Raw genomic sequence first — 25,923 nt, 5'->3', positions numbered from 1 at the left:
TTCTGTTCCGGAATCACTTGAAAATAAACAACTTTGCACAGAAGAACTTTTGCGGTTCCGCCATCTTTTTATTTTTATAGAGGTTAGGATATCCAGTTTAGCCATCTGGCCTACTCTACGTGACAGAGGGAAAGAACAGGATGGTTCTTCACAACCATCACAGCAGTAAAGAACCCTTCTGATATGCAAAATAAAATGGTTACACATATCATGCTCACCCCTGACAAAGAACCCATCAATAACCTTTTTTTGAGAGTGTACCTTTTTGATGTAATATTCCATACTGTCAGACTCAGACAGTGCATGTCGAGCAACAATAGGTTTTGCAACATTTTAATGAGCATCTTTGGGTCTCAAACACATGCAGCATCAGATCTGGATTGGGGAACCAACGTCAGTCCTGTCTGACCCGTTTGTTTCATGTTCATTTCACCCCATTCCCTCCCCAATGTCCCATTTTGGCATGGTGAATTAACCCATACTTTAATCATAGAATCAATCAGTTTATTTTGTATACCTTCCACTGATGTTGTCTCTTCAGTTTTTCTAGATTTGGGTTATTTGGTAACCCAGTGCTGGGTAAATGTTGGACAGAACACACGGTGGGTTATTTTGACCCAGCCATTTGGGTTCCGTGAATAACCCAACATGTTGGGATTTTCCAAACGGCTTAATTTAACCATCAGTTGGGTTTTTATTCACTTTCAGGCTGGGTCTTTTTTAATTGAATCCATAGGTTCGTTTCAGAAGGCGTGGCTTATTAGGGGTGTGGCTTTCACGTGGTTCTTTTTGGCCACCTGTGAAAGTAAATTTAATTCCTGTTGGTCATGTTAAGTTTGTATACTACAAATTTCTACTTTCCTTTAATATTCTGTCACATTACATATACTACCACTATATGTAAATAGTAATGTTATACCATTTTTTTACAAAGTGATAACTATCCCAACATTGGGATAAGCATAGGCTCTTAACTCATACACTTGTGTAAGCCTCATTAAACTACAAAAATGTTCAACCTTAACATTTGATTCCAATACAACAGAACACATGTGCTGTAATGACATTTACTCTCACGGGAGCCCAAAAAACATCCTGAAAGCCATGCCCCGACTAAGCCACTCCTCCAGTGTTCTGATCTGACCCACTGTGTCATGCATCAACAACCCAACCTTGTATTTTTAAAGAAAACAACCCAACTAACTGACTCAATGCCTGCAACCCAGCAGTTGGGTCATCTAAACACAGCATTTTTTGGGAGTGTATCCTGGACTGGGAACAGTCTGATGAAAGGCCTCCTTCTGAACCTGGTATGCATCCCAAATAAGCACCCTATTCCCTACAAAGTGCACTACTTTTGACCAGAGCCCAATGGGAATAGGGTTCCATTGGGACTCAACCGTGTCCTTGTTCTGTCTGCTCCCTCTTCCATCCGGCCTGGGCAGAATGGTGCTGAAGGATCAGGGCTAATGGGCTGGATAGCTTTATGCAGACTAGGCTACAGTACAGAGGGGGAGGGGAGACTTTCAGTAGCGAGAGGAGAAGGGTTGCCAGTGCATATTCAGAGTATTCCCAACACTATTTTTCTTAGATGAGACACCTGGCTGGGTCTGGTACATTCATGATGGCTGACTGTCTATGATTCTGCATTTCACTGTGGATCAGTGTACTGTACTGGGCTAATCCAGCAACACAGTGCTGCTCTGAGGTCCTGGAGGGGATGGGTGGGACTGGACGGTTGCGTCACATGGGATCTGGTAAAAAGTAGGGCACAATATAAGAATGGGATGCACCTGACTTCTGAACTTTAGCCATGTCTCCTTCTATAGCTACTGTATCTCTCCACTATGGGCTTTACTGTGGCCTATGCAGAGCCAGATATGTGGTTTCGCTCAACACCCATCTCAAGTTTTGGCTTGAAGTAGTCTACATTGGCACTAAACCAGCAGCTACTGTAACAGTTAAAATAAAACGACTGCAATATTTTCACATTGCCCCAGTTTCTCATTGGCTCCAGTTTAAGTCCCTACCTGTAACGGGAAGGTAGGACAAGTGGTTGCTATGGTGACAGCAAACAGGAAATGCCCTCGGGTATTGTCCAGAAGCCTTCCTGCAGTGTGTTGAGTGTTGCTGCCCGCCTAAGGCTGCAAGGAAACTCGGCTCATTGTGAGGCTGCGGACAGAGTCTCCATCCACTCTCACAATGTTCCCTTTCAGTGCAAGGGGGCAACTGCCAAGGAGCTCAACCGTAAATGCTCTCTGGATAAAGATGCTTTGTTCCAAATCATTCCTGTGGCAACCAAGGTCTTATTCTAAACTAGTCCCAAATCTGTAATAGGTCAGGTCCTGAAACCACCCCTGGAATGATGATTTGCTAGACTTTTATACTGGGTATCAATGCATGCAATCATTCACCTGTTAATAGTATTAGGCATATGCTTACTCTGCATAGAATGATACTTTTCCTGCATGTCATCAAGCTTTTTTCCTAACAGAATATATAATATCAAACTCCATTACTATCCTACTACCTATGACTACTTTATGCTAATATAATATTCTCTTACTATGCAAGTATTTTCTGTGCAACTTGAATTCCAGCTTGTACCAGTCTATTACAAATCTGCTGCTACAGACTTTATTCCATACACTTCTTCCTGTCCCCTCGGTCAGTTCCCACTCTGGCACCCCAAATGTGACGATAGAATGAAGGAGTTTGTGTGTACTCTAACATTCTGTGTATGTGAAGGGAGCACCATACTGTAAAACAAGTATTTTTGGAAGACATATTTTATGTTCCCACTATTTCTCCATCTCTGACACCTTTCTCTCATTCGCCTTTCTTTCTTTCTCTCTTCTCATTGTCGCCTTTTCTCTAGTGAATGCTTGGAGAATGTAGACAAAGCGGGTGTATTGAGAGACTGTCTTTGGCCAGACTGTGTATGGATTTCCCCGTTTCTTTGATCAGTTTATTGTTAGTGCTACAACGGCACTTTGAGCAGCGCTGTCAAGTAATATCAGCCGTTATTCAGCGAGTTGGCATTGGCGTCACGGAAATCACATTTAGTTTATGGCTGCATACTGGAAGCCAGGACTTTTATAGTTGTGAATAGATTACGATAGATTTGGAACAATTTTCATTCTAGCCTGTTCAATTTGGAATATTTATCAACCAGATATAGCCTGTTGGATATGTTCTATGTTTAGACTGGGATTTTGACAATGTCGTCATTGATGACCCCTCGCAGTATGACTAATTGATTATACTGTGCTGCCGTATGCTCAACGTGGTCTTATGTGTGCTCAGTCTCTCTCGCTAGTGTTTACACAAGAATAGAGTGGTGAGGAAGCCGTGTCCGGAAGCGACTTCACCATTCACATTCTGGATTCAAGTTCTCAAACATCGTTTTTAAGCTTTGTTTTAATATTGACAGTTGGAGCTGATTTCAGGATTATAATATTGATTCGCTCTCCATATGTGTCATTCGTATGTATTCGTTGCAGTCTCTGAATTGTTTTAAGCAAACTTGTTTTTCTCCCGCCAGCTCCTGATAAAGGGCATAGAAACGACCAAAGTTGGACTAGTGCGCATGTGTACTCGGCTATATCCTGTTCCGAGCTGTTGCCATATTCGCGTTTTTTTTTGTGTCTATTTCTAAATTGCACCGCGGCCGCCATGGCATTTCTCATTAAAAAATATATATATATATTTCACTGCGACCTGCTGCTGATTGTCAGGCAGTGAAAGCAGGCTGTTGCTGAGTGATTGGTGGGAAGTTCCGGTTGGCGGGAGGTTGTGTATGTGTGTGTGTATGTGTGTATGTATGTGTGTATGTGTGTGTGTGTGTGTGTGTTGAGAGAGCACGAACACTATAACTATTGGCTGAGGCACGTAAACTAGAGGGAGCAGCACGTCGTGACAACTTTATACCAGTTGTAGGTTGGCTATTTAGAGAGTCAGTCATTACGGAGACGTCTGTTTCCACCTGGAAACTACTTTGGGGCATTACATAAATTTGCTCGGAGAAGGTTTAAACTGCATTCTAATGTTGACTTTGCTTAAAGAAAACGGTATCAAGCGAAGTTTTTTTTTTTTTATGTATGCTCAGGTATTGGGTCTCGGGGGCTGCCCGAGTGGAAATGTGAAATGGAAGTTATGGAACTCCCTTGCATGGTTCTTTCAATGGGGAAAAGTCCGCAATGAAACTGACATTACATGTGGAGAAATTATACATTTGCCTCTGTTGGCCATCAAGTAGCCTATTAATGTATATGCCATTGTAGGCAACCATTTGATACAATAAACATGTTATATATCCCACGCTTGGGATAGTGTTCTTCGACTTGCAAGCCCTTTTTCCTCCAAACATAACGATGGTTATTATGGCCAAACAGTTCCATTTGTGTTTCATCAGACCAGAGGACATTTCTCCAAAAAGTACGATCATTGTCCCCATGTGAAGTTGCAAACCGTAGTCTGGCTTTTTTTTTATGGCGGTTTTGGAGCAGTGGCTTCTTCCTTGCTGAACGGCCTTTCAGGTTATGTCGATATGTGACTTGTTTTACTGTGGATATAGATACTTTTGTACCCGCATCTTCACAAGGTCCTTTGCTCCTGTTCTGGGATTGATTTGCACTTTTCGCACCAAAGTACGTTCATCTCTAGGAAACAGAATGCGTCTCCTTCCTGAGTGGTATGAAGGCTGCGTGGTCCCATGGTGTTTATACTTGCGTACTATTGTTTGTACAGATGAACGTGGTACCTTCAGGCATTTGGAAATTGAATGAGACTTGTAGAGGTCTACAATTTCTTTTCTGAGGTCTTGGCTGATTTCTTTTGATTTTCCCATGAGGTCAAGCAAAGATGCACTGAGTTTGATGGTAGGCCTTGAAATACAACCACAGGTACACCTCCAATTGACTCAGGTTAATTGACATCATTTATCAGAAGCTTCTCAAGCCATGGCATTATTTTCTGGAATTTTCCAAGCTGTTTAAAGGCACATTCAACTTGGTGTATGTAAACGTCTGACCCACTGGAATTGTGATACAGTGAAATAATCTGTAATCAATTGTTGGAAAAATTACTTGTCATGCACAAAGTAGATGTCCTAACCGACTTGCCAAAACTATAGTTTGTTAACAAGACATTTGTGGAGTGGTTCAAAAACTAGTTTTAATGACTCCAGCCTAAGTATGTAAACTTCCGACTTCAACTGTAGGTACGTGGTTGCAAAGGGCATCAGTGTCTTAACAGCGCAATTTGCCAAGGAAAGAAACTCTGAGCGTAGCTTTATCCAGAAATCTGGCAGTGGCTTCTGATTAAATTCAATTTTCACAGAACTGCTTGTCGCAATTTAGATGAGACTCTCTCTTGTTCAGATAACAGTAAGTGGACTGGAGGCAGGGCATGAAAGGGGTAACGAATCCAGCTGTTTGTATAATCCGTTTCAGGAAAGTACCTGCGTAATTGTGCACCCAACTCACTCAGGTGCTTCGCTATATTCCATTTGACATTGTCTGTAAGCTTGAGTTCATTTGCACACACAAAAAATCATACAATGATGGAAAGATCTGTGTGTTGTTCTTGTTAATGCAGACAGAAAAGAGCTCCAACTTCTTAGCCTCAATTCTGTCCCGCACATTGAATATAGTTGAGTCCCTGTAATCCTAGATTCAGATCATTCAGGTAAGAAAAAACATCACCCAGATAGGCCAGTTGTGTGAGAAACTCGTCATCATGCAAGTGGTCAGACAAGTGAAAATTATGATCAGTAAAGAAAACTTTAAGCTCATCTCTCAATTCATAAAAACCAGTGCACTTCTGTATGTTGTAAAAGCGTTACATGGTCGCTGCCCATATCATTGCATAATGCAGAAAATACATGAGTTCAGGGGCCTTGTTTTAACAAAGTTAACCATTTTCACTGTAGTGTCCAAAAGGGGGATGAATCATTTTGCAATACACTGTAAATGGACTAATACTCTTAATGCAATGTGGCTGGCTTATGAAGAGCCTTTGGTTGTACATAGTGTAGTCTATGGTGTTGCCAGGGAACAACACCCTCTTCGAAGAAGTAGGAAGTGAAGATCTCCTGCACACAGATTGCCTCTCTCTTGCTGCGTTGTTGGACCCCATCCTTGAAACATCCTGCAGAGCAGCAGACTTCTCCTCTGGCACATGGCGGCGAGCTGCAGATCCCCACCTGGTCCTCGTGTCCATCCTCGTGACGTTATGAAGGACACAGGTAGCCTTCACACACCTGAATTCTTGGACTTCCTCCAGGAGGCAGTCCCAGATGGCCCTGGGCAATCAACCGCGCAGTGCCCTACTACACGGTAACTGTAGACAATCATTTTGTAGGAATCTCCAGTTACAATGTAGGAATATGGAAGATAATGTCATTATTAGACTTTTACATCACCAGGTCAATGTAGATTACTAAAGTATAATATCCCTTAAAACAAATCATGATAACATTGGATAGATAGATGCATGTGACAATAGCGGGATCATATCAAGGATAGCATCCCAAATGAACACATAAATACCGCTTGAAGCTTGATGAGTTGATCATTTGAATCGGCTGTGTAGTGCTAAGGCAAAACCAAAAATGTGCACTCCTTTGTGTCCCCAGGACCAGGACTGAGAACCACTGCTCTTCATTGGGACCCCTTCATCTACAGATAGGCGTTCACAGTTCTTTATATCTGAGGATAGAGAACCTCACAAAAACAGACTTCATTATACTCAAATTGGACGGACCGCACTGAATGTTATGTTTGTATTATATCCGTCCTCACTTCTAGGTACTGGAACTACACAAATGTACCTGCCCTATCCAGAATAGCCTACTCTCTCACTTTGACAGTTGGGGCTACTATCCTTTCACCCTCCTCCATGGCTGTTAGCTAGCTATCTACAAATGCATTTGTAGTTTTTACAATGATAAATACATCAAGAAAGCTAGCTAATATTAAGTTAGGTGGCTGGTGATATTTAAATAACTTAGCTAGCTATCTATACAGCATGTAAAGTTGGCTAGATAGCTAGCTAGCTACGTTAGCAGCTCATTTGAGTTATCCTGCACTGTAGCTAGTTAGCTAATAGTACATCGTTGTTGTTTTTTTTACACTTTCTAAATGTATTTATTAACTTGAATAGGTTCTCCCAGCCATGTGGACGATTGGAAACAGGGCAGCAAAGTGTGTTTGTCACCAGAGCGTTTTAGAACATATTACTATTTACCTGTGAATAAATTCATGAAATGGAGAATGGATTAAACTATTTACCCATTTAATAACCAGACCTTCATACAAACTTGGTATGCTGAATTATTGACGCACAATTGAACGTGCTGCTGTATGCTGCCAGCATGCCCACAAGTGAGCCACTCTGGGCGGCCTAAGCGGCATGTGGCAATTTACCACGTGCTAGTGTACCGCCTCCCACTCCATGGTCGCGCCTCCAAACGGTCCCGCCATCTCCGCTTCTCACCGTTTTTCCCGGTTTGTAGTCGTAACATCTGGCACATAATAACAGCACAATTGCCCGAAAATAGATTATCATTATTTTCTTTATGTTCATCCAAGTGTTTCTTGCTCAGAGATTTCAAGATCCTTTGTCCAACTTTCATCACTCAAACTCACCTGTTGTACATATCTATAGATAAATCCATGCACAAAGTGGATTTATTTAAGCAATAAGGCCCGAGGAGTTGTGGTACATGGCCAATATACTACGGCTAAGGACTGTTCATAGGCACGACGCAAGGCCATGGTATATTGGCAATATACCACAAACCCCCGAGGTGCCTTATTGCTATTACAAACTGGTTTCCAACGTAATTAGAGCAGTAAAAATAAACGTTTTGTCTACCTCTGGTATATGGTCTCATATCACGGCTCTCAGCAAATCAGCATTCAGGGCTCGAACCACCCATTTTATGATTACAATTTTAAACCTGGTTCGAGCCCTGAATGCGGATTGTCTGAAAGCCATGGTATATTAGACCATGCTTTGTATTTTAATTTGATTGAACCTTTATTTAACAAAGACAAGTCAGTTAAGAACAAATTCTTATTTACAATGATGGCTTACCTCGGCCAAACCCTAATGATGCAGAGTTCAATCTTGGTTTCCTCAGACCAGAGAATCTTGTTTCTCATGGTCTGAGAGTCCTTTAGGTGACTTTTGGCAAACTCCAAGCAGGCTGTCGTGTGCTTTTTACTGAGGAGTGACTTCCGTCTTGCCACTCTACCATAAAGGCCTGATTGGTGGGATGGGAGAAACCTTTTGGAAGGTTCTCCCATCTCCATAGAGGAACTCTGGAGCTCTGTCAGCGTGACCATTGGGTTCTTGGTAACCTCCCTGACCAATGCCCTTCTCCCCCGATTGCTCATTTTTGGCCGGGCGGCCAGCTCTAGGAGGAGTCTTGGTGGTTCCAAACTTCTTCCATTTAAGAATGATGGGAGGACACTCTGTTCTTGGGGACCTTCAATGCTGCAGAAATGTTTTGGTACCCTTCCTGAGATCTGTGCCTCGACAGAGGAGGAAAAAGGGAATAAAATATTTAAATAACCATTTATTTTATATAGATTTTTAAGGGTACAAGACTCTGTATTAATCTGGCTGTGTTGGCAATATCACTGCATACCCATAGCCAAGTGGGGAGAGGATGCCCCTTATCACAGTTCCCAAATGTCCAGCTAATCCTACGCCGGCGGATCTCAAAACTGAGCATGGAGCCGCGTTAAGTAGCAATGATATCCTTCGCCACCGTTGTCTTACGACATGCCATAGCTCCAAACAGTTATGACTATTCAATAAATAATTTAAACGTTTATTTTCAGCTAATTTCTTAGTTATATACCTTAAGTTATATAACTTAACTAACAAAGCAGGCTTGAAGTTGAGGGTGCATTATTTATAAAGTTGGGCAATGAGAATGAAAACTAGCATACAGTGCATTCGGAAAGTATTCAGACCCCTTCACTTTTTCCACATTTTGTTACGTTACAGCGTTATTCTAAAATGGATTGAATAAGTGTTTTTCCACATCAATCTCCAATCTTGTGTCCCAGCCAGAGCCCAGACTGGCTGAACCCGATCGAACATCTCTGGAGACACCTGAAAATAGCTGTGCAGCGACGCTCCTCATCCAACCTGACAGAGCTTGAGAGGATCTGCAGAGACAAATGGGAGAAACTCTCCAAATACAGGTGTTCCAAGCTTGTAGCGTCATTCCCAAGAAGACTCGAGGCTGTAATCACTGCCAAAGGTGCTTCAACAAAGTACTGAGTAAAGGGTCTGAATACTTATTTAAATGTCATATTTCTGTTTGTTTTTTTACTTTGTCATTATGGCGTATTGTGTGTAGACTGATGGGGGAAAAAAACACAATTTAATCCATTTTAGAATAAGGTTGTAACATAACAAAATGTGGAAAAAGTCAAGGGGTCTGAATACTTTCCGAATGCATTGTATTTGTTGATTATATCGGACTTTCTTAATATAATGAGTAATCCAGGAATGTCAAGTTTATTGCCACAAGAAAACTCAACATCAACTCTGCAGATCGCAGTTATTACAGTGAATGGCTAAATGACTTCCGGACACTAAGGGTCCGCGGAGCTCCTCCGCACCACTCTATTGTGTCTGTGTGCCCATTCAATCAGACCGATACTGTAGGAAAGGTGGTTCGGTTTAGGAACGATAATTCCTTGTGCTTCTTCGTCATTGCACTAAAGGGGCAATCTGGGATTCAATTTCAACTCATTTAAAAGTCCAAAAATGGATGTTCCCTTTTTTTTAAATGTCAAAAAGGATAAAGAGTGTGGAAATAGATTATTCATGACTGGGTCTAGTATATTTCCACATCACACTACATCAGTCAGTGAGGGAGGGTTACTTTTTCATTTAAGCGGACTGCGTCTATTCCCCTCCTAGACAGGGGTGTCTGCTCACCAGTATGTGCCTCTGCTGGCAATTGATAGTACTTTTGCTCCCTGCAAGCACTTACCCCAGGGTAGCCCCCCCCCCTCTATCTGCAACAGAATGGGATATGACCATTTTGGTGAAATTGGTAGGACTATTGGTGAGGAAGACAGCGGGGTCCAGCAAGGGGTACTCCTGCGCACAAGCCGACGATGCCTGTTCCTGAACTGTTGGATCCCTTTGTTATCTTTTGACGCCCACGTGCTGTTGCTGGAGAAACAAGGACACCGTTTCTCTCTGGCTCTGCTTGTTTTAAAGTCTATTTATTTGGTGCTTGCTTGACCTTACACCAGAACAAATTCATATTTGTATTATATTATTTTAGATTAGATCATTTTAGACGTTTCTATTCTACTGTATATCTAGTTGGAAATGAAAAGAGATGCATAATATAAGTAACATAATCACTGCAACACAGATTTTTCATGCAAAAGAAAACATAAATCCATCTTTTAAGGGGACGAAGGATGGAGTCAACCGTAAGACCACAATATCTATGGGGCTTTACAGCACATACTGTATATTCTGTAGATCATAAGGACAAGAGGCACTTCACCCATCTCAACAGTAGGTGTCGCCACCAAGAAGGGGGAAAAAACACATTTTAAAACAGGGATGAGGACAGAGCACACTGCCCAATAGATGGATTACATTTATTGAACGGCTCAAAGACCAAACAATAACTGGAAAAGATGAAGACATTTTTTTTTATCATTTGAAACCATTAGCTCCACACCCTTTAATTTGACATATCCTATGATTCTGTTTGCTATTATTTTGAACCTGTTTCTCAGTTTCCTCTAGCTAGTTGTGAATTTGCGCTGGGTGCCACTACTCCCTCATTAGGGGTCAGTCACTCCAGGGAAAGCTGAGGAATCGTGACCTTTGACCTAGATGTTTACAGGCCCACATACCAGCTGGCCCTTGGCTACAATAACTGAACAGTACTGCTGTCACCTTGTTCAAGAAAGTCTCCCTCGCTTGCCAGAGCACTCAAGTCTAAGCTCTGAGTGCAGAATGTAGGGAAGTGGGAACTCGATTACCCTCAATACAGACAGTATTCCCTTCCCCTGGTGTTGTCCCATGTACCCCCCTCTGCCATTTCAATAGAAACCCCTTGTATAAAAATCCATTTTGGAGGAGATATAGCACAGAGAGCATTGGGGTAGACGTATGTCTATTTTTCTGTTGTCAGGTTTTTTGATCCGTTTGAATTCGGGATTTGTTGGAATTGTTCCAATATTTGTCCTGTCTGGCTGAACATGGCGCTAGCAATGCCAGGGTTGTGTTTTGCATTCCCATGGGAGACCAGTATGGCAACAACAACAAAAAGTATGCAAGTTGCTCTGGGTATTGTTCCCTCCTATCTCTAACCCACCAGTGCCACTACCATTTCTCACGTTGGCCACATATCACAGAGCTGCTGGTGACAATCCTAACAACCGGCATGTGTCATAAGCCTTTGATCCTGCTCAACTTCACAACCCTTTGTCATTTAAATCAACTCATTAATATTTCACTCCCTTGTTTGGTCAGTCAGAGGGGGGAGAGAGAGAGAGAGAGAGAGAGAGAGGAAGAGGGGGAGGAGGATTCTGTGAATCAGTATAATGACCGGCGGCCATGTCTGCAACAGACAGGTCTCTCTCCACGATTTAGTAACCCGACCAATAGACTGCCTCGCTCTCTTTCTCTCCAAGGTCCCAAAAAACACACGCAGTCACACCCACGTGCATGCAGAAACAGCAGGTTGACGTTTGTCATGAATCTTGCCCTGGAGGCAGAACTGAGCCATTTCCGCTAGATGGGCCAGCTTAAAAATGAATTAAAACAAAAATGATATATTTTTGGGCTTAATTTAATGTCAGCATTCAAATATAATCAAATTGTATTGGTCACATGCACATGGTTAGCAGATGTTATTGCGAGTGTAGCAAAACGCTTCCATTAGTGTTAGCAGTGTGGTTAATGTTAGGGTTCAAATCAAATTGTATTTGTCACATGCGTCAAATACAACAGACCTTACAGTGAAATGCTTACTTACAAGAATGTGAGACCAGATGCTTCTGGAAGTGGTGTTGGAGGGCCAGTAGGAGGCACTCTGGTCCCTACAAAGGATCCCAATGCCCTAGTGCAGTGATTGTGGACATTGCCCTGTGTAAAGGTGCTGTCTTTTGGATGGGACGTTAAACTGGTGTCCTGACTCTCTGTGGTCACTAAAGATCCCAAGGCACTTATTGTAAGAGTAGGGTTGTTAACCCCGGTGTCCTGGCTGAATTCCCAACCGGGCCCTCATACCATCATGGCCACCTCATTGTCTAGGGGAGTGGTATTTAAACTTTTTCAGTGGGGATCCCATTTTTTCCACCAGAATGTCTTGCGATCCCATCCCACCCCAAATCTAATGACAACCTTAAAATCTGTACATTTAGATTTTAAACAAATAACCTTTAATTCATTGCATTTTCATATCTTACCAAAATGAAAAGAAACCAATAAATAAAATGGCGTTTTTCAAATGACATTTCTCAAAAATGTTTCTATAGAAGAGCATGACATAGCAAATAGGGTGCCATTTAGGACATGGTCATTGAAAGACAGGAAGTGAAGGGGTTCTGAATGAGGCCCTCTCCAATTGTGAAGTGGGCTTTGGAGGAGATTAGTTGGCTCATTAGACACAGTGTTGCACACGGTTGTGTCCAACCAGGAACTGTTCTCTGAATCTTTGCCTCGCTGACCAATGCCAGTACTATGCCATATAAATATGATAGGTTGTATAGCATGATATAAGTGTGTATCGATGGCAAATGTATTTTCAGCTACATTTGATCCTGTTACTTGAGAGACACAGGTTGTAGTGATTTTAGGTTTGATACTGCACTCTTGTTTGTGTAGTAATATACAATGTGGCCCCTTTAAGAGCCGCGTGTCCTTTTTTTGAGAATGAGTTGTGTGCTGCGCTAAAGGGGCTGACCATGGCCTCTGGGTTCGTCCCTAGGAGGTGGGAATGTCTGAGACTAACCTCCCCAGTCCCCTTGCTCAAACAACCAGGCACAGGCAGCCAGTCACACCGCATGCCCTTATCTACCAATGGAATGGAATGCAACAGCTGTGGCAGGGGGCCGCCAGGGGTGGGCCGGCTCAAACCCCCCTGCCGGGGCCCCCACTCCCCCTCTCCGCAGGGCTTCTACTCCTGAAAGGCAGCTCAACTAAAAAGTGTGCTCTGAGACAGAGTGGGCGCCTCGACAGGGCTGCACTGCAAAAACACAGAGGGGGGGAAGAGGGTTGAGAGAGAACGAAGGGGAGAGAGAGAGAGAGAGAGTCAGGGACGGCGCTAGAAAAGGAGAGCACAAAGAGGAGGAAAGTGAAGCAAGGGAGGGGATTTGAAAACTCGGGTGAAGGGGAAGAGAGGGAGAGGGAAAGACAAAAGAAAGCGAGGGAGACGTAGTAGGAGCAGGGGGAAGCGAGGGGACAGCGCAAATGGCTACGGAGGACACGGCGGGGGGAGCGCGCAAAGCCACCAAGAGCAAACTGTTTGAGTTCCTGGTCCATGGAGTGGTGAGTTGCCCAGTAGCACTGTCTGTCATTGAGTCCGAGGGAGCCGGACCCTGGCGTGTGTGTGACTACTCAAGCGTGTGTGTGTGTGTGTGTGTGTGTGAGAGGGCGCATAGGCAATCTGAGAGCGATAGCTGTCCATGTGAAGGTTATATCCAGCCCTCTGGATCCCACACTGTTTTCTTCTTAAAGAAGAGAGGGAAGGAGTAGGGAGCGGAGCGGGACAGCCATTTGGAATGCAAACAACAACAAAAAGAGCGAGAAGGAAGGAGAGAGCGACACAGAGAGATGCTAGCAGCAGCCAACCCCCTGGTTATCAGAGCACACTGAGCATGCTTGGAGTCAGCGAGTGAGTGGGGGGGAGCAACCAGCTCACCTAAAACACAGTCTCAGAGCGGTCGTAAGATGAACACGCTGCTGTGATCATTTGAACATGTACATGTATGGTCATTTGGGTAATGTTTTAATGAATGTTATTGGAGCATGTGTCAATGTTTGAAATGCAGGACATTGCGCTGATTTAAAATAAATAGTAATGGGTGAATTTCACATGGTTTGGGGGAAATGGTAAGGCCTGTCACTGCTGTCATAACATATGCAGCATTAACTGACCTGGGAATGCAATAGTGCCTATGATAAGCACAAGGCTGTAATTGGAGTTAAGGATGTGTGTGTGTGTGGGTTAAGGATGTGTGTGTGTGTTATGGATGGATGGATGGGTGTGTGTGTGTGTGTGTGGGGGGGGCTTATGGATGTGTGTGTGTGTGTTATGGATGGATGTGTGTGTGTTATGGATGGATGTGTGTGGGTTATGGATGTGTGGGTTATGGATGTGTGTGTTATGGATGTATGTGTGTGGGTTATGGAGGTCCTGAGGCTTTAATAGAGACCACTGTCAATGTATTTCATTGTCAAGTCCACAAAGTCTTTGAACATCCTTACCCATCTATTAAAAGTCAGAAGGAATATGAATATGCACATCTAGATCATCTTCATTGTATTGGCCAGTTCATGTACTAAGATGAAGTGCATCCTTATCAGGGCTGTGTAGCACAGCATACCCACTATGCACGCTCTGGTTGAATCAACATTGTTCCCGTGTTATTTCAATGAAATTACGTCGATCCAATGTGGAATAGATGTTGAGTTGACGTCTGCCCAGTGGGCAGAGACTGAAGTGAAACAATGAGTAGAGGTGATGAGCCAGATGAGTGTGTCTTCTCAAAAGACCAGTTAACCTTGATCTCTCTCTCTCTCTCTCCCCCCCCCCCTTTCTCTCTCTCTCTCTCCCCCTCCCCACCTTTCTCTCTCTCTTCCAACTCACCCCTTTCTCTCTCCATCCCCCCTTCTCTCTTCTCTCTCCCCCTTCTCTCTCTCTCCTCCCCCCTTTCTCTCTCTCTCTTTCCCCTTCCACCCCCTTCTCTGCTCTCTCCTCTCTCTCTCCTCTCCCCACTTCTCTCGTCTCTCTCTCTCTCTCTCTCTCTCCCTTCTCATCTGCCTCTCTCTCTCTCTCCACTCCCACTTCTCTCATGCCTCTCTCCTCCCTCCTCTCTCCTCCTCTATCTCTCCTTCTCTCTCTCTCGCTCTCTCGACCTCTCTCTCTCGACCTCTCTCTCGCTCTCGACTCTCGACCTCTCTCTCGCTCTCGCTCTCTCGACCTCTCTCTCGCTCTCGCTCTCTCGACCTCTCTCTCGCTCTCGCTCTCTCGACCTCTCTCTCGCTCTCGCTCTCTCGACCTCTTCTCTCGCTCTCGCTCTCTCGACCTCTCTCTCTCTCTCTCTCTCGCTCTCGCGATCTCGCTCTCGCTCTCTCGACCTCTCTCTCGCTCTCTCGATCTCGCCCTCGCTCTCTCGACCTCGCTCTCGCTCTCTCGACCTCTCTCTCGCTCTCTCGCCCTCGCTCTCTCGACCTCTCTCGCTCTCTCTCGACCTCGCTCTCGCTCTCTCGACCTCTCTCTCGCTCTCTCGACCTCTCTCTCGCTCTCTCGACCTCGGCTCTCTCGACCTCTCTCGCTCTCTCGACCTCTCTCTCGCCTCTCGACCTCTCTCTCGCTCTCTCGACCTCTCTCTCGCTCTCGCTCTCTCGACCTCTCTCTCGCTCTCTCGACCTCTCTCTCGCTCTCGCTCTCTCGACCTCTCTCTCGCTCTCTCGACCTCTCTCTCGCTCTCTCGACCTCTCTCTCGCTCTTCGACCTCTCTCTCGCTCTCTCGACCTCTCTCTCGCTCTCGCTCTCTCGACCTCTCTCTCGCTCTCTCGACCTCTCGACCTCTCGCTCTCTCTCGCTCTCGCTCTCTCGACCTCTCGACCTCTCGCTCTCTCGACCTCTCGCTCTCGCTCTCTCGACCTCTCTCTCGCTCTCTCGACCTCTCTCTCGCTCTCTCGACCTCTCTCGCTCTCGCTCTCTCGACCTCTCTCGCTCTCGCTCTCTCGACCTCTCTCTCGCTCTCTCGACCTCTCTCTCGCTCTCTCTCGCTCTCTCGACCTCTCTCTCGCTCTCTCGACCTCTCTCTCGCTCTCTCGACCTCGCTCTCGCTCTCGCTCTCTCGACCTCTCTCTCGCTCTCTCGACCTCTCGCTCTCTCGCTCTCTCGCTCTCTCTCGCTCTCTCTCGCTCTCTCTCGCTCTCTCTCGCTCTCTCTCGGGCTCTCTCGCTCTCTCGCCCTCGCTCTCTCGACCTCTCTCGCTCTCCTCGCTCTCTCTCGCTCTCTCTCGCTCTCTCTCGCTCCTCTCTCGCTCTCTCTCGCTCTCTCTCGCTCTCTCTCGGGCTCTCTCGCTCTCTCGCCCTCGCCTCCTCTCGACCTCTCTCGCTCTCTCGACCTCGCTCTCTCGACCTCTCTCTCGCTCTCTCGACCTCTCTCGCTCTCTCGACCTCGCTCTCTCGACCTCTCTCTCGCTCTCTCGACCTCTCTCTCGCTCTCTCGACCTCGCTCTCTCGACCTCTCTCTCGCTCTCTCGACCTCTCTCGACCTCTCTCGACCTCTCTCTCGCTCTCTCGCTCTCGCTCTCGCGACCTCGCTCTCTCGACCGCTCTCTCGCTCTCTCGACCTCTCTCTCGCTCTCTCGACCTCTCGACCTCTCGCTCTCGCGCTCTCTCGACCTCGCTCTCGCTCTCTCGCTCTCTCGACCTCGCTCTCGCGACCTCTCGCTCTCTCTCTCTCTCTCTCTCTCTCTCTCTCTCTCTCTCTCTCTCTCTCTCTCTCTCTCTCTCTCTCTCTCTCTCTCTCTCTCTCTCTCTCTCTCTCTCTCTCTCTCTCTCTCTCTCTCTCTCTCTCTCTCTCTCTCTCTCTCTCTCTCTCTCTCTCTCTCTCTCGCGCGCGCTCTCTCTCTCTCTCTACCTCTCTCTCTCTCTCTCTCTCTCTCTCGCTCTTCCCCAGGCCAAATATTTTCCTTCATGCCTGAACTGCCTCTTCTCTCAGTAGATTTGAGGGAGTAGAATCGTCTTGATTATCACATTCACTTCAATGCGGGCGAGTTAGGAGACTCCAGCTGACTGTATAGACTGCAGGAATCTTTAGTTTGTGGTGAGCAGTGACGTTTTACTCTCTGTTTCACTCCCAGTTGAGTTCAAAACCAGGGTGCGTCCCAAAACGTTCTCTATGCAGTCCAATAGGGCGTTGGTAAATCGTAGCACACTATAAAGGGAATAAGGTGCCATTTGAGACGTATCCCTATGAATATTTACTACAGTAGGCTAAGACAACACATCTCCCCCTCTGGAGATAGTCCATCTGAAAGGCCAGCCACAGTCCTTCACACACTCACCTACTGTTGCACTTATGTGAAGCTGTGAAGGTCCCGGTGTTCCAGCCTCCTGCAGGACTCTTTGTGTGGTGTTTCAGTCAGTGGGGGAGAGGTCTCTTGGAGGTGGCCTGGTCTTGGAGGCCTGTTGGGTGGGCGCCACTGGGCGACCCTGAGTCTCTATCTCTCTCTCCCCCTCTCTTTTAATTGTCAATTCAAGTGGCTTTATTGGCATGGGAAACAATGTTTACATTGCCAAAGCAAGTGAAATAGATAATAAACAAAAATTAAATTAAAAAATTAAAAATTGACAGTATACATTACTCACACAAGTTTGAAATGAATAGACATTTCAAATGTCATAGTATGACTACGTACAGAGCGTGTGTGCATGTGTGTGTGACTTCTATCATGAACTTTGCCATGCCCCTTAGAAGATTCTATTACAGAGCTTCTCCAATCACATTTTTAGCCCCATGTGGGTTAAATACACTGTGGCCTCTCCAAACCCCTTCAACCCTCCTACAGACGCCATCAAAGGTAGTCTCAGATATCCAACAACATGGCAGATTGAATTGCTGGCTGGCAGGCAGAGTTGTGAGAGACGGGGAAGAGTGGAGGACAGAAATCCAATAGGGGCTGCTGTTGGCATGGATTTGTTAGGATTTGGGAAGACAATACTGCAGAGGAGGACCACCCAATAGGACACATCCAATCAGCCAATAGGGCACATCCAATCGGCCAATCATTCCTTTTCTATACTTTACAGCATCCCAGTTAACCCATTATTTGCCCACTATAGTATAACCACTCCTCCAATCAGGTATCTCCCCTATCCTCTCCCAGTCCCCTGAATTCAGTTGTGCAACTGACTAGTTGTCCCTTTTCCCTCTAACTTGGGTGGCCACACAGCACGGTGGGGTCTGGCCACATGCCCAGTCTAGGGGAAACGCTCCACCCTCCTGCGAGATAGGAAGTAGTAGTGTGGTGGGGGGGTGGGGGGGGGGGAGAGCCAGGGTCTTCTTGTCAAGGTAACCAAAGGAAGAGACCAGCCAGCAGCACCCAGACCCCAACAGGGCTGTTAAAGTTAGAGCCACTTTCTCTCAAACCACACAGCTGCTTCTCCTCCCTCCCAGCCCGCCTGCAGCCAACACAGTGACAGCTGCACCTGTGGGACTGTGACTGGGAGAGGACATGGACTCCATTCCACCACAGCCTCTCTCCAACTCACTGACAGACTAACTGGCCTCCATTTTAATGGGATCAATGCAACCAACAGGCAGAAGTTTAATGCACAGCTGCATGTTGCCGCTGGACTTCTTAAAACGCTTCTAACGGGAGATAACATGCACCTGCGTGTTAAAACCAAAAACACACAAGAATAAACCAGCAGATCAGTTGGTCTTCCGTTGTTACTGTGTCAAACGATTTAGATTCCAGACAGCTGCATCTAGGTTCTCTACTCCTGACCCCAATGAAATATCGACCTCTCAGGAACATTGAAAATACCAAGACTGGTATAAATCAAAAATATGTATTGTAAGAATATAGACCCAGTATTACTATACTATAATGTACAGCACTATAATGTACTGAACTGTACTCTGTAGTGGGCAGTAAGATTTGATGTGTATATACAGTATATTATATATACAGTTGAAGTCTGAAGTTTACATAAACTAGTTTTAATGACTCCAACCTAAGTGTTTCAACCACTCCACAAATTTCTTAACAAACTATAGTTTTGTCAAGTCGGTTAGGACATCTACTTTGTGCATGACACAAGTAATTTTTCCAACAATTGTTTACAGACAGATGATTTTAATTATAATTCACTGTATCACAATTCCAGTGGGTCAGAAGTTTACATCCACTGTGCCTTTAAACAGCTTGGAAAATAAAATAAAAATGTCATGGCTTCAGAAGCTTCTGATAGGCTAATTGACATCATTTGAGTCAAGTGGAGGTGTACCTGTGGGTGTTTTCCAAGGCAAACATTTTAATTGCTTAGTTTATCTGACTCCATAAAGATAATTAGCAATATAATTACTTTGTCAAACGAATGGATTCACATACAAGGCGTTTAAGCTGAAGTTACAAAGCATTATCAGGCATTATTCCAAGCATGAGAGAGAGAGACAAAGAAACCATGGCCTGTGCCATGGCCCATAGCTCATGGGAGAGTTAGAGAGAAGGAAAGAGCGTATCTCACCACAGCAGGTCAGGACCATAAGAGTAAGAACAATGAATGTAAGATAAGACCCTTTTTAGAAGAATCCGAGTCATTTTGATTAAAAATCTCAGTTGTTGACCAAAAGTATTACTGTAAAGTTAACCGGCAATCAGATATTAGAGGTACGTGATGTAATCACGACAGAACCTCTGCTTCTCAGAGGTGTGACATTGGGGGTTCAACACAGAGAATGTTGAATTCCTAAGACAACACAGGACATTCTTGCATACAGTTGATAAGAAGAGTCAGTTCGGGGGCTGCTTTCCTGTACTGAACTATATTCTACTGTACTGTGGAGTACAATACAGTGCATTATAGACGTCTGTTTGGGCCACATTAGAATATAATTTGACATACCTTGATTAAACTATAATTGAATGAAAACAGATTATATTAACTCAATCATGATTGGCTTGGTTAAGTTACCGATTTTAGATGTAGACAGTTCAGGAATACTTTATTTACCCCTTTTGATAAGAAATTCCCATACTGTATTTCTATGATATCCAATTGGTAGTTACAGTCTTGTCCCATCGCTGCAACTCCCATGCGGGCCCGGGAGAGGTGAAGGTCGAGAGCCATACGTCCTCTGAAACACGACCCTGCCAAGCCACACTGCTCGCTTAACCTGGAAGCCAGCCGCACCAATGTGTCGGAGGAAACACCGTACAACTGGCGACCAAAGTCAGTGTGCATGCGCCCGGCCCGCCACAAGGAGTCACTAGAGCGCGATGGGACAAGGACATCCCGGGCCGGTCAAACCCTCCCCTAACCCGGACGACGCTGGGCCAATTGTTCACCGCCTCATGGGTCTCCCAGTCGCGGCCAGCTCGAACACAGCCTGGGATCAAACCCGGATTTGTAGTGACGCCTCTCGCGATGCAGTGCCATAGACCGCTGCGCCACTCCGCAGACCACTCACTGTAATATAAAAATACATTGAACATACCAACACAAGCTTCACATTAATAAAAATGTGTAGAGTATATTGCCACAGTAGATTCTCTCTAGTAAACGAGGAAATATGTAATTTCACTTGTACAGAATGGTTGTCAAATAGTGGAGTCTGTGCTTATCCAGCTCAAATATTAGATTTACCAAAGATAATACCCACCAGAGGTCTAAATAGTTTTAAGAAATGTTGGCAGCAACCAGGACTTAAAGTTAAAGACAGTCAAAATTCTGTTTTTCCTGTGTTTTAATATGATATTGTACAACAGCTGAATCTATTACGGTAAGGTACTTATTTGATATTGATATAAAAACTGCTGCATTGGGCCTTTAACACCGACATCCGCTATAGGGAGCGGTGAAATGGTTGCCAATAGCGGTTGTAATTGAGATCAGCTGTGCGGGGGATCTTAGCGCATATTGATGGTTTAACGAGGGATCACCTTGTGTTAAGAGGGTGCTCAATGTTGGCTGCAATTGATTCATGAAATGTAAAGCCAGAGGCTGTGGCATTGTTGTGGCTATTGGTGTTATTTGAGTACTACAAGCATAGAATATATTTGACAGATCCTATATAAGGCTTTTTCCTATTGCCATTTTGTTCCTCATGTTATGCTGGTCGTAACATGGCTGTTTCTGCGGCTGTTTTCCCACGTGGGCCTGGTTTCGTCCCAAATGGCACCACATTCCCTATATAGTGCACTTCTTTTTTATCAGAGCACCATATGTTTGACTGCCCTGTGAGCTCTCTGACAGGCAGAGACATCTGCAGCCCCAGAGTGGAAACAGTGGTGACCCCTTAGGTTACAGTAGTGCCACAAACTGCACCTAACGTCTCCCACAGCCCTATTTCACACAGTCACTCAACCAAATGACTAGCGCAGATAAGATGGAGTTAATAAACGGATTGCTGTTGATGATTAATAGTGTTTGGGTTTGTGTGCTTTTAAGCGATTTTAGATGTGCATACAGTATGTTAGCTCCCAATACTCCCCAACTCGGTTTATCTTGATTTCACAACAGTTTTAGTGTCGATTTTGAAAACCCACACCATTTCTCCCTAATGGAAAATGTCACAGCACTAGCTTAAAACATGGGTGATGCAAGATCATCCCAGAGATCGTATTTGGCAGAACAGTATCACCTGTTACTGTGTTCTGTCTGTCATTGGGAGATTCTCTACAGGTTTTGCGAACTCCTCCGTCCTCTTCTTGCCTCCGTTTGAAAAACATCAAAGGTAATCAAGGAGAGGAGGAGAGGAGCAGAAATGTGGCAATGTATGAAACTAGACTCTCCCTGTCCACTAGCACGTCGTCAGGCAAATTACTTTTACAGAGGAGGAATCCCAAAATGTGTGTGTAAAGTGGTAAAAAGAAATGTGGCAGACATTTTATAGATGAAACGATAAGTAGCGTATCGTTTTTAAACGTGTGCATGCTTCTCCCCTTGACAAAACAACAGATGATTCAAAGGGGGGTATGGCAGATATCTAAACTCTTCCACAAAGGACTCCGGTAGGACACACATGACTATCCTCTACGAAAGGGGGATATCAAGGAGGGGGGGACACTTTTTTTCCGGGTTTGCCTAACAAAGAATAGACACTGTCCTCAACCACTTATCGGTTTCCGAGTCGTGGAGGAGACGGAACTGAGGAATAGAGGAGATGACTGTCTTTTGACTAAATGAGAAATGAGTTCACGGCAGAACTGGGGAGGTGGTCAGTAATGTGGGGCTATTGTCACTCCATTTCCCACTCTGTGAGGTGCCACATTTCACAGTCACCAGGGAACCATACTGCAGAACCACTTCCTGACTGATGGAAAAAAGTTGGGCTGTGCCCCAAATAGGACCATTCTCCCTATATAATGCACTACTTTTGACCAGGGCCAATAAGGTTAAAAGTAGTTAATTTATAGGGAACGGGAAGCCATTTGGGATGCAGCCTAGGAGGCTTTTAAACTCTCCTACCAAGGCCACTTTGATACTAAGTTGTAAAGGTGATTGTTTGCCATGAATAACGGGTTATCGCAGGAGTCAAGACAGGAATAGGCTTTTAGCCTCACTCAAATAATGGTCATAAAATAACCAATGTGACAGTTTCCCCTTGTGGAATGATCATTATACAATTTTATCCACACGTTAAATCAAAATTGGTCTTTAGAATTGGCATACAATGTCCTCTTTAAACTATGTACTTAGTGTTTTCCCTTTGTGGTTTTGTTGATTTTACCACTCTCCAATGGCATGTCAACGCTTTTAGGGAAAGTGCCATATTAGGAAATGTTTCCATCCCAAAAAAGTAATGATTGACTTTCTAATCTCATGGAGCATTGATGTCATAACAAAATGGAGATAGAGCTACGTTTCTTTGTATTTACTTTTGTGCTTGTAGCACATTGAGTTCTAGGACTCTGGAACTCTCCTCTCATAGAGTACCACAGTATCAGTCATAATACCCATAAAACCTAGCGGTCAAACAAGGAAATTGTTCCAATTGTTTTTCCACCAATCATTTTTCCCCCATAGGGAATTTTAGAAACACTTCAAATAAGGGCTGTGTTTCGTGTAAACTTACCCTGGTGTGACATTTTAAAAATCATGTGTACATTTCTCTAGGACAAGGTGACTTTTAGCAATATATTTGCCTGTATTTACCCCCCAAAAATGTAATTTAATTTGCTGCTAATGTGGCTATCATAAAGAACTACAAATGCCATGATGTGGACGAGACTTCCGAACCAAGGCAATGTTAGCTAAATTTAGTAATGAATAAATTGGCTACGTTTCTTTAAATTGACAATTCTGTGAACTGCCTTGTGCAAGTTTTAAATTGACACAATACCTGACAGCAAAGGTGTCAGCTAGAGATGATGTGCAGGAGCTCGCAGGGATTTGTCGTCTTGAATGATGTCTACTTTTCAGATCTGAGACTAAATGGAGCCGAATATATTTTTAAAAGTCACCTTGTCCGATAGCGATTTGCATGGTTATCAAAACGTCACGCCAGGGTAAGCCTACACGAAACACAGCTCTTTTAAGTGTTTCTAAAATTCTCTGAGAAAAATTACTGTTGGAAAAACTATTGGAACCATTTCCCTGTTTGACTGCTAGTTTATGGGTATTGTGAAAACTCCACTGTGGGGGCTCTATTGGGTAGCTCATTGATTTTTCTCTTCTCAATGGGTAGCTCTGGGTTCTCTCCTCTCATTGGGTAGCTCTGGGTTCTCTCCTCTCATTGGGTAGCTCTTTGGGTTCTCTCCTCTCATTGGGTAGCTCTTAGTTCTCTCCTCTCATTGGGTAGCTCTTAGGGTTTTCTCCTCTCATTGGGTAGCTCTGGGTTCTCTCCTCTCATTGGGTAGCTCTGGGTTCTCTCCTCTCAATGGGTAGCTCTGGGTTCTCTCCTCTCAATGGGTAGCTCTGGGTTTTCTCCTCTCATTGGGTAGCTCTGGGTTCTCTCCTCTCATTGGGTAGCTCTGGGTTCTCTCCTCTCATTGGGTAGCTCTGGGTTTTCTCCTCTCATTGGGTAGCTCTTTGGATTCAGTTTTTTGACCCCATTTTGATTCCATCTCCAGCCAGGCAATTCGCTACGGCATCAAACACAGCCTGGGACAACAGCTGTTGCCATGCGACAGACACACGGAGTGACTGACAGGCACCCACAGGTGTAGCCCCCCCCCCCCCCCCCCCCTAAATATGCTTTGAGTAGTTCATGACTCTAGGGTGGCACCACAATAAAAGTGATTTCAATGGGGCTTTCTCCATTCGGATGACTTTATACGGTTCAATCCAACTTGAAACAAAAACTAATTTCATTTCCTGCACTTTAGTTATTTACACACTGTTCCAAGCAGAGCTGCATGATATGTGCAAAACGTCTAGGCATAGTTAATTGGTGAACTGTTGAAATCAAAGAGTTAGATTAATCATTATTTTTCCATCGTTGGACTATAGCGGGGAGCACATTGAATACATTGTTGTTTACATGACAATGAATGAATAAGCCAGGGAGGAATTGACAGGGTAGGAACCAAAGTGTTGTTCAGTGTTTTCAGGGGAACGTAATAGATGTTACATTACATGTTTTCTTACCTCAAGTGGCTAGCTAACATATTAATGCTAACATGCAACATATGTTTTACTAACCCAAGATATACCACAGCCTGTTGTTTCCAATGGGAGCAAATTAACCATAGTTGGTAGAACAAGCAAGGAGGTGGGCAGAGCCAAGCACGAGCTATCGAGATCCTATTGGCACGTTCTAGCATGTATTTGCATATTTTGGTGACGTGTGCAATAATTCAATTCATCCTTGCACTCTTTGTAAATAATACAATTGTTTTGAAACTTTGGCAACGGGTAAAGTCTGCTAAACAAGTCCACTCTGTTCGTAACAAATGATTGTTTTGGGAACATTACTGTATTGAGATCAAATGTTTAATTGATGAGAAAATTTGCACAATGTCGGCCAAAATCCTAATCTTCTCCCACTGCCGGCAACTGGGCTTCCTCTCATCGCCAACCAGAAGCTTCAGATTTATACATCCTGTGAAACATCTAGTTTATTGTTCTATCTGTGACCAGGCTGTATTAGCTAGCTACATTTGCTCTGACTCTTAGCTGACTAGCTAGCTTGCTAAATGTACTAACTAGAGATTAGCATGAGTGGCTAATAGAATTTGCTAAAGACAAACTAGCAGACAGTAGTTTTCACACAGTAAGATACACAAACGAATAGTGTTTTATAGAACGCTTATAGAAAGCAGCATCGTTGTCACAGCCATCTTTCTGCCTCTATCTGACCATGCAGACTGCAGAGTGAACGGCAAGAAAGTGCTTGTGACTCCGTGGTCGAGCAGCTGCTCTCTCCTTGATTGACGGAGCAGGCTTGGTGTGGGACGCGGCTTGCAGCAAGAGGAGAGGGAGAAAGACGGCTTAAGTAGCAAACAGAGTAAACTATTAAAAACAGACATTAAACTCGCTGGAGTTACGTATCACATTTAACAAACCAAACATTGAAATACCGTAATAGAAGGTAAAATAAAAACCCAAACCGGTCTGAGCATCAATACCGGTGTATATAGTAAAATACGGTATACCGCCCAGCCCTACTTCTGTGTATTTGAAATGTACAGTAACTAATACCGTGTCTCCTGTCATCTCTAGCGTCCTGGAATGCCATCTGGAGCTAGGATGCCCCACCAGGGAGCCCCCATGGGCCCCCCCGGCCCCCCGTACAGTGGGAGCCCTACGGTGCGGCCCGGCCTGCCCACCCCAGTCATGGAGCCCAGCCGCAAGAGACCTGCCCCCTCCCAGCAGAACCAGCAGCAGCAGAACGTACAGAACCGGGCCAGAAAGTGAGTCACACGGCCAGGATTCATCCAAGATCCAACCGCCGTCCCCTCTCACCTCTGCAACCTAGCCCTCTCTACTCCCTGCCTGCCTCTGGTCATG

General features: G+C 44.7%; 1 protein-coding gene across 12 annotated transcripts in view; it reads left to right on the top strand.

Annotated features, from left to right (window-relative positions):
• The window catches only part of LOC109908805 (SWI/SNF-related matrix-associated actin-dependent regulator of chromatin subfamily D member 3), a 63,307-nt gene that overhangs the window by 15,117 nt on the left and 22,267 nt on the right, over positions 1 to 25,923 (top strand). For 4 of the 12 annotated variants that reach the window (XM_031796203.1, XM_020507510.2, XM_031796201.1 and 1 more), the window contains exon 2: positions 25,636 to 25,826. In XM_031796203.1, the coding sequence (XP_031652063.1) occupies positions 25,636 to 25,826 (191 nt within the window). Of the gene's footprint in view, positions 1 to 13,208; positions 13,552 to 25,635; positions 25,827 to 25,923 lie in introns of those variants that run through there. The other 8 variants (XM_020507508.2, XM_020507512.2, XM_020507514.2 and 5 more) reach the window with 6 other exon arrangements.

The sequence above is a fragment of the Oncorhynchus kisutch genome, linkage group LG18 (assembly GCF_002021735.2).
Source record: "Oncorhynchus kisutch isolate 150728-3 linkage group LG18, Okis_V2, whole genome shotgun sequence".
In the NCBI taxonomy this organism is placed as follows: Eukaryota; Metazoa; Chordata; class Actinopteri; order Salmoniformes; family Salmonidae; genus Oncorhynchus; species Oncorhynchus kisutch.
This window is presented reverse-complemented; position numbering and strand designations above follow the sequence as displayed.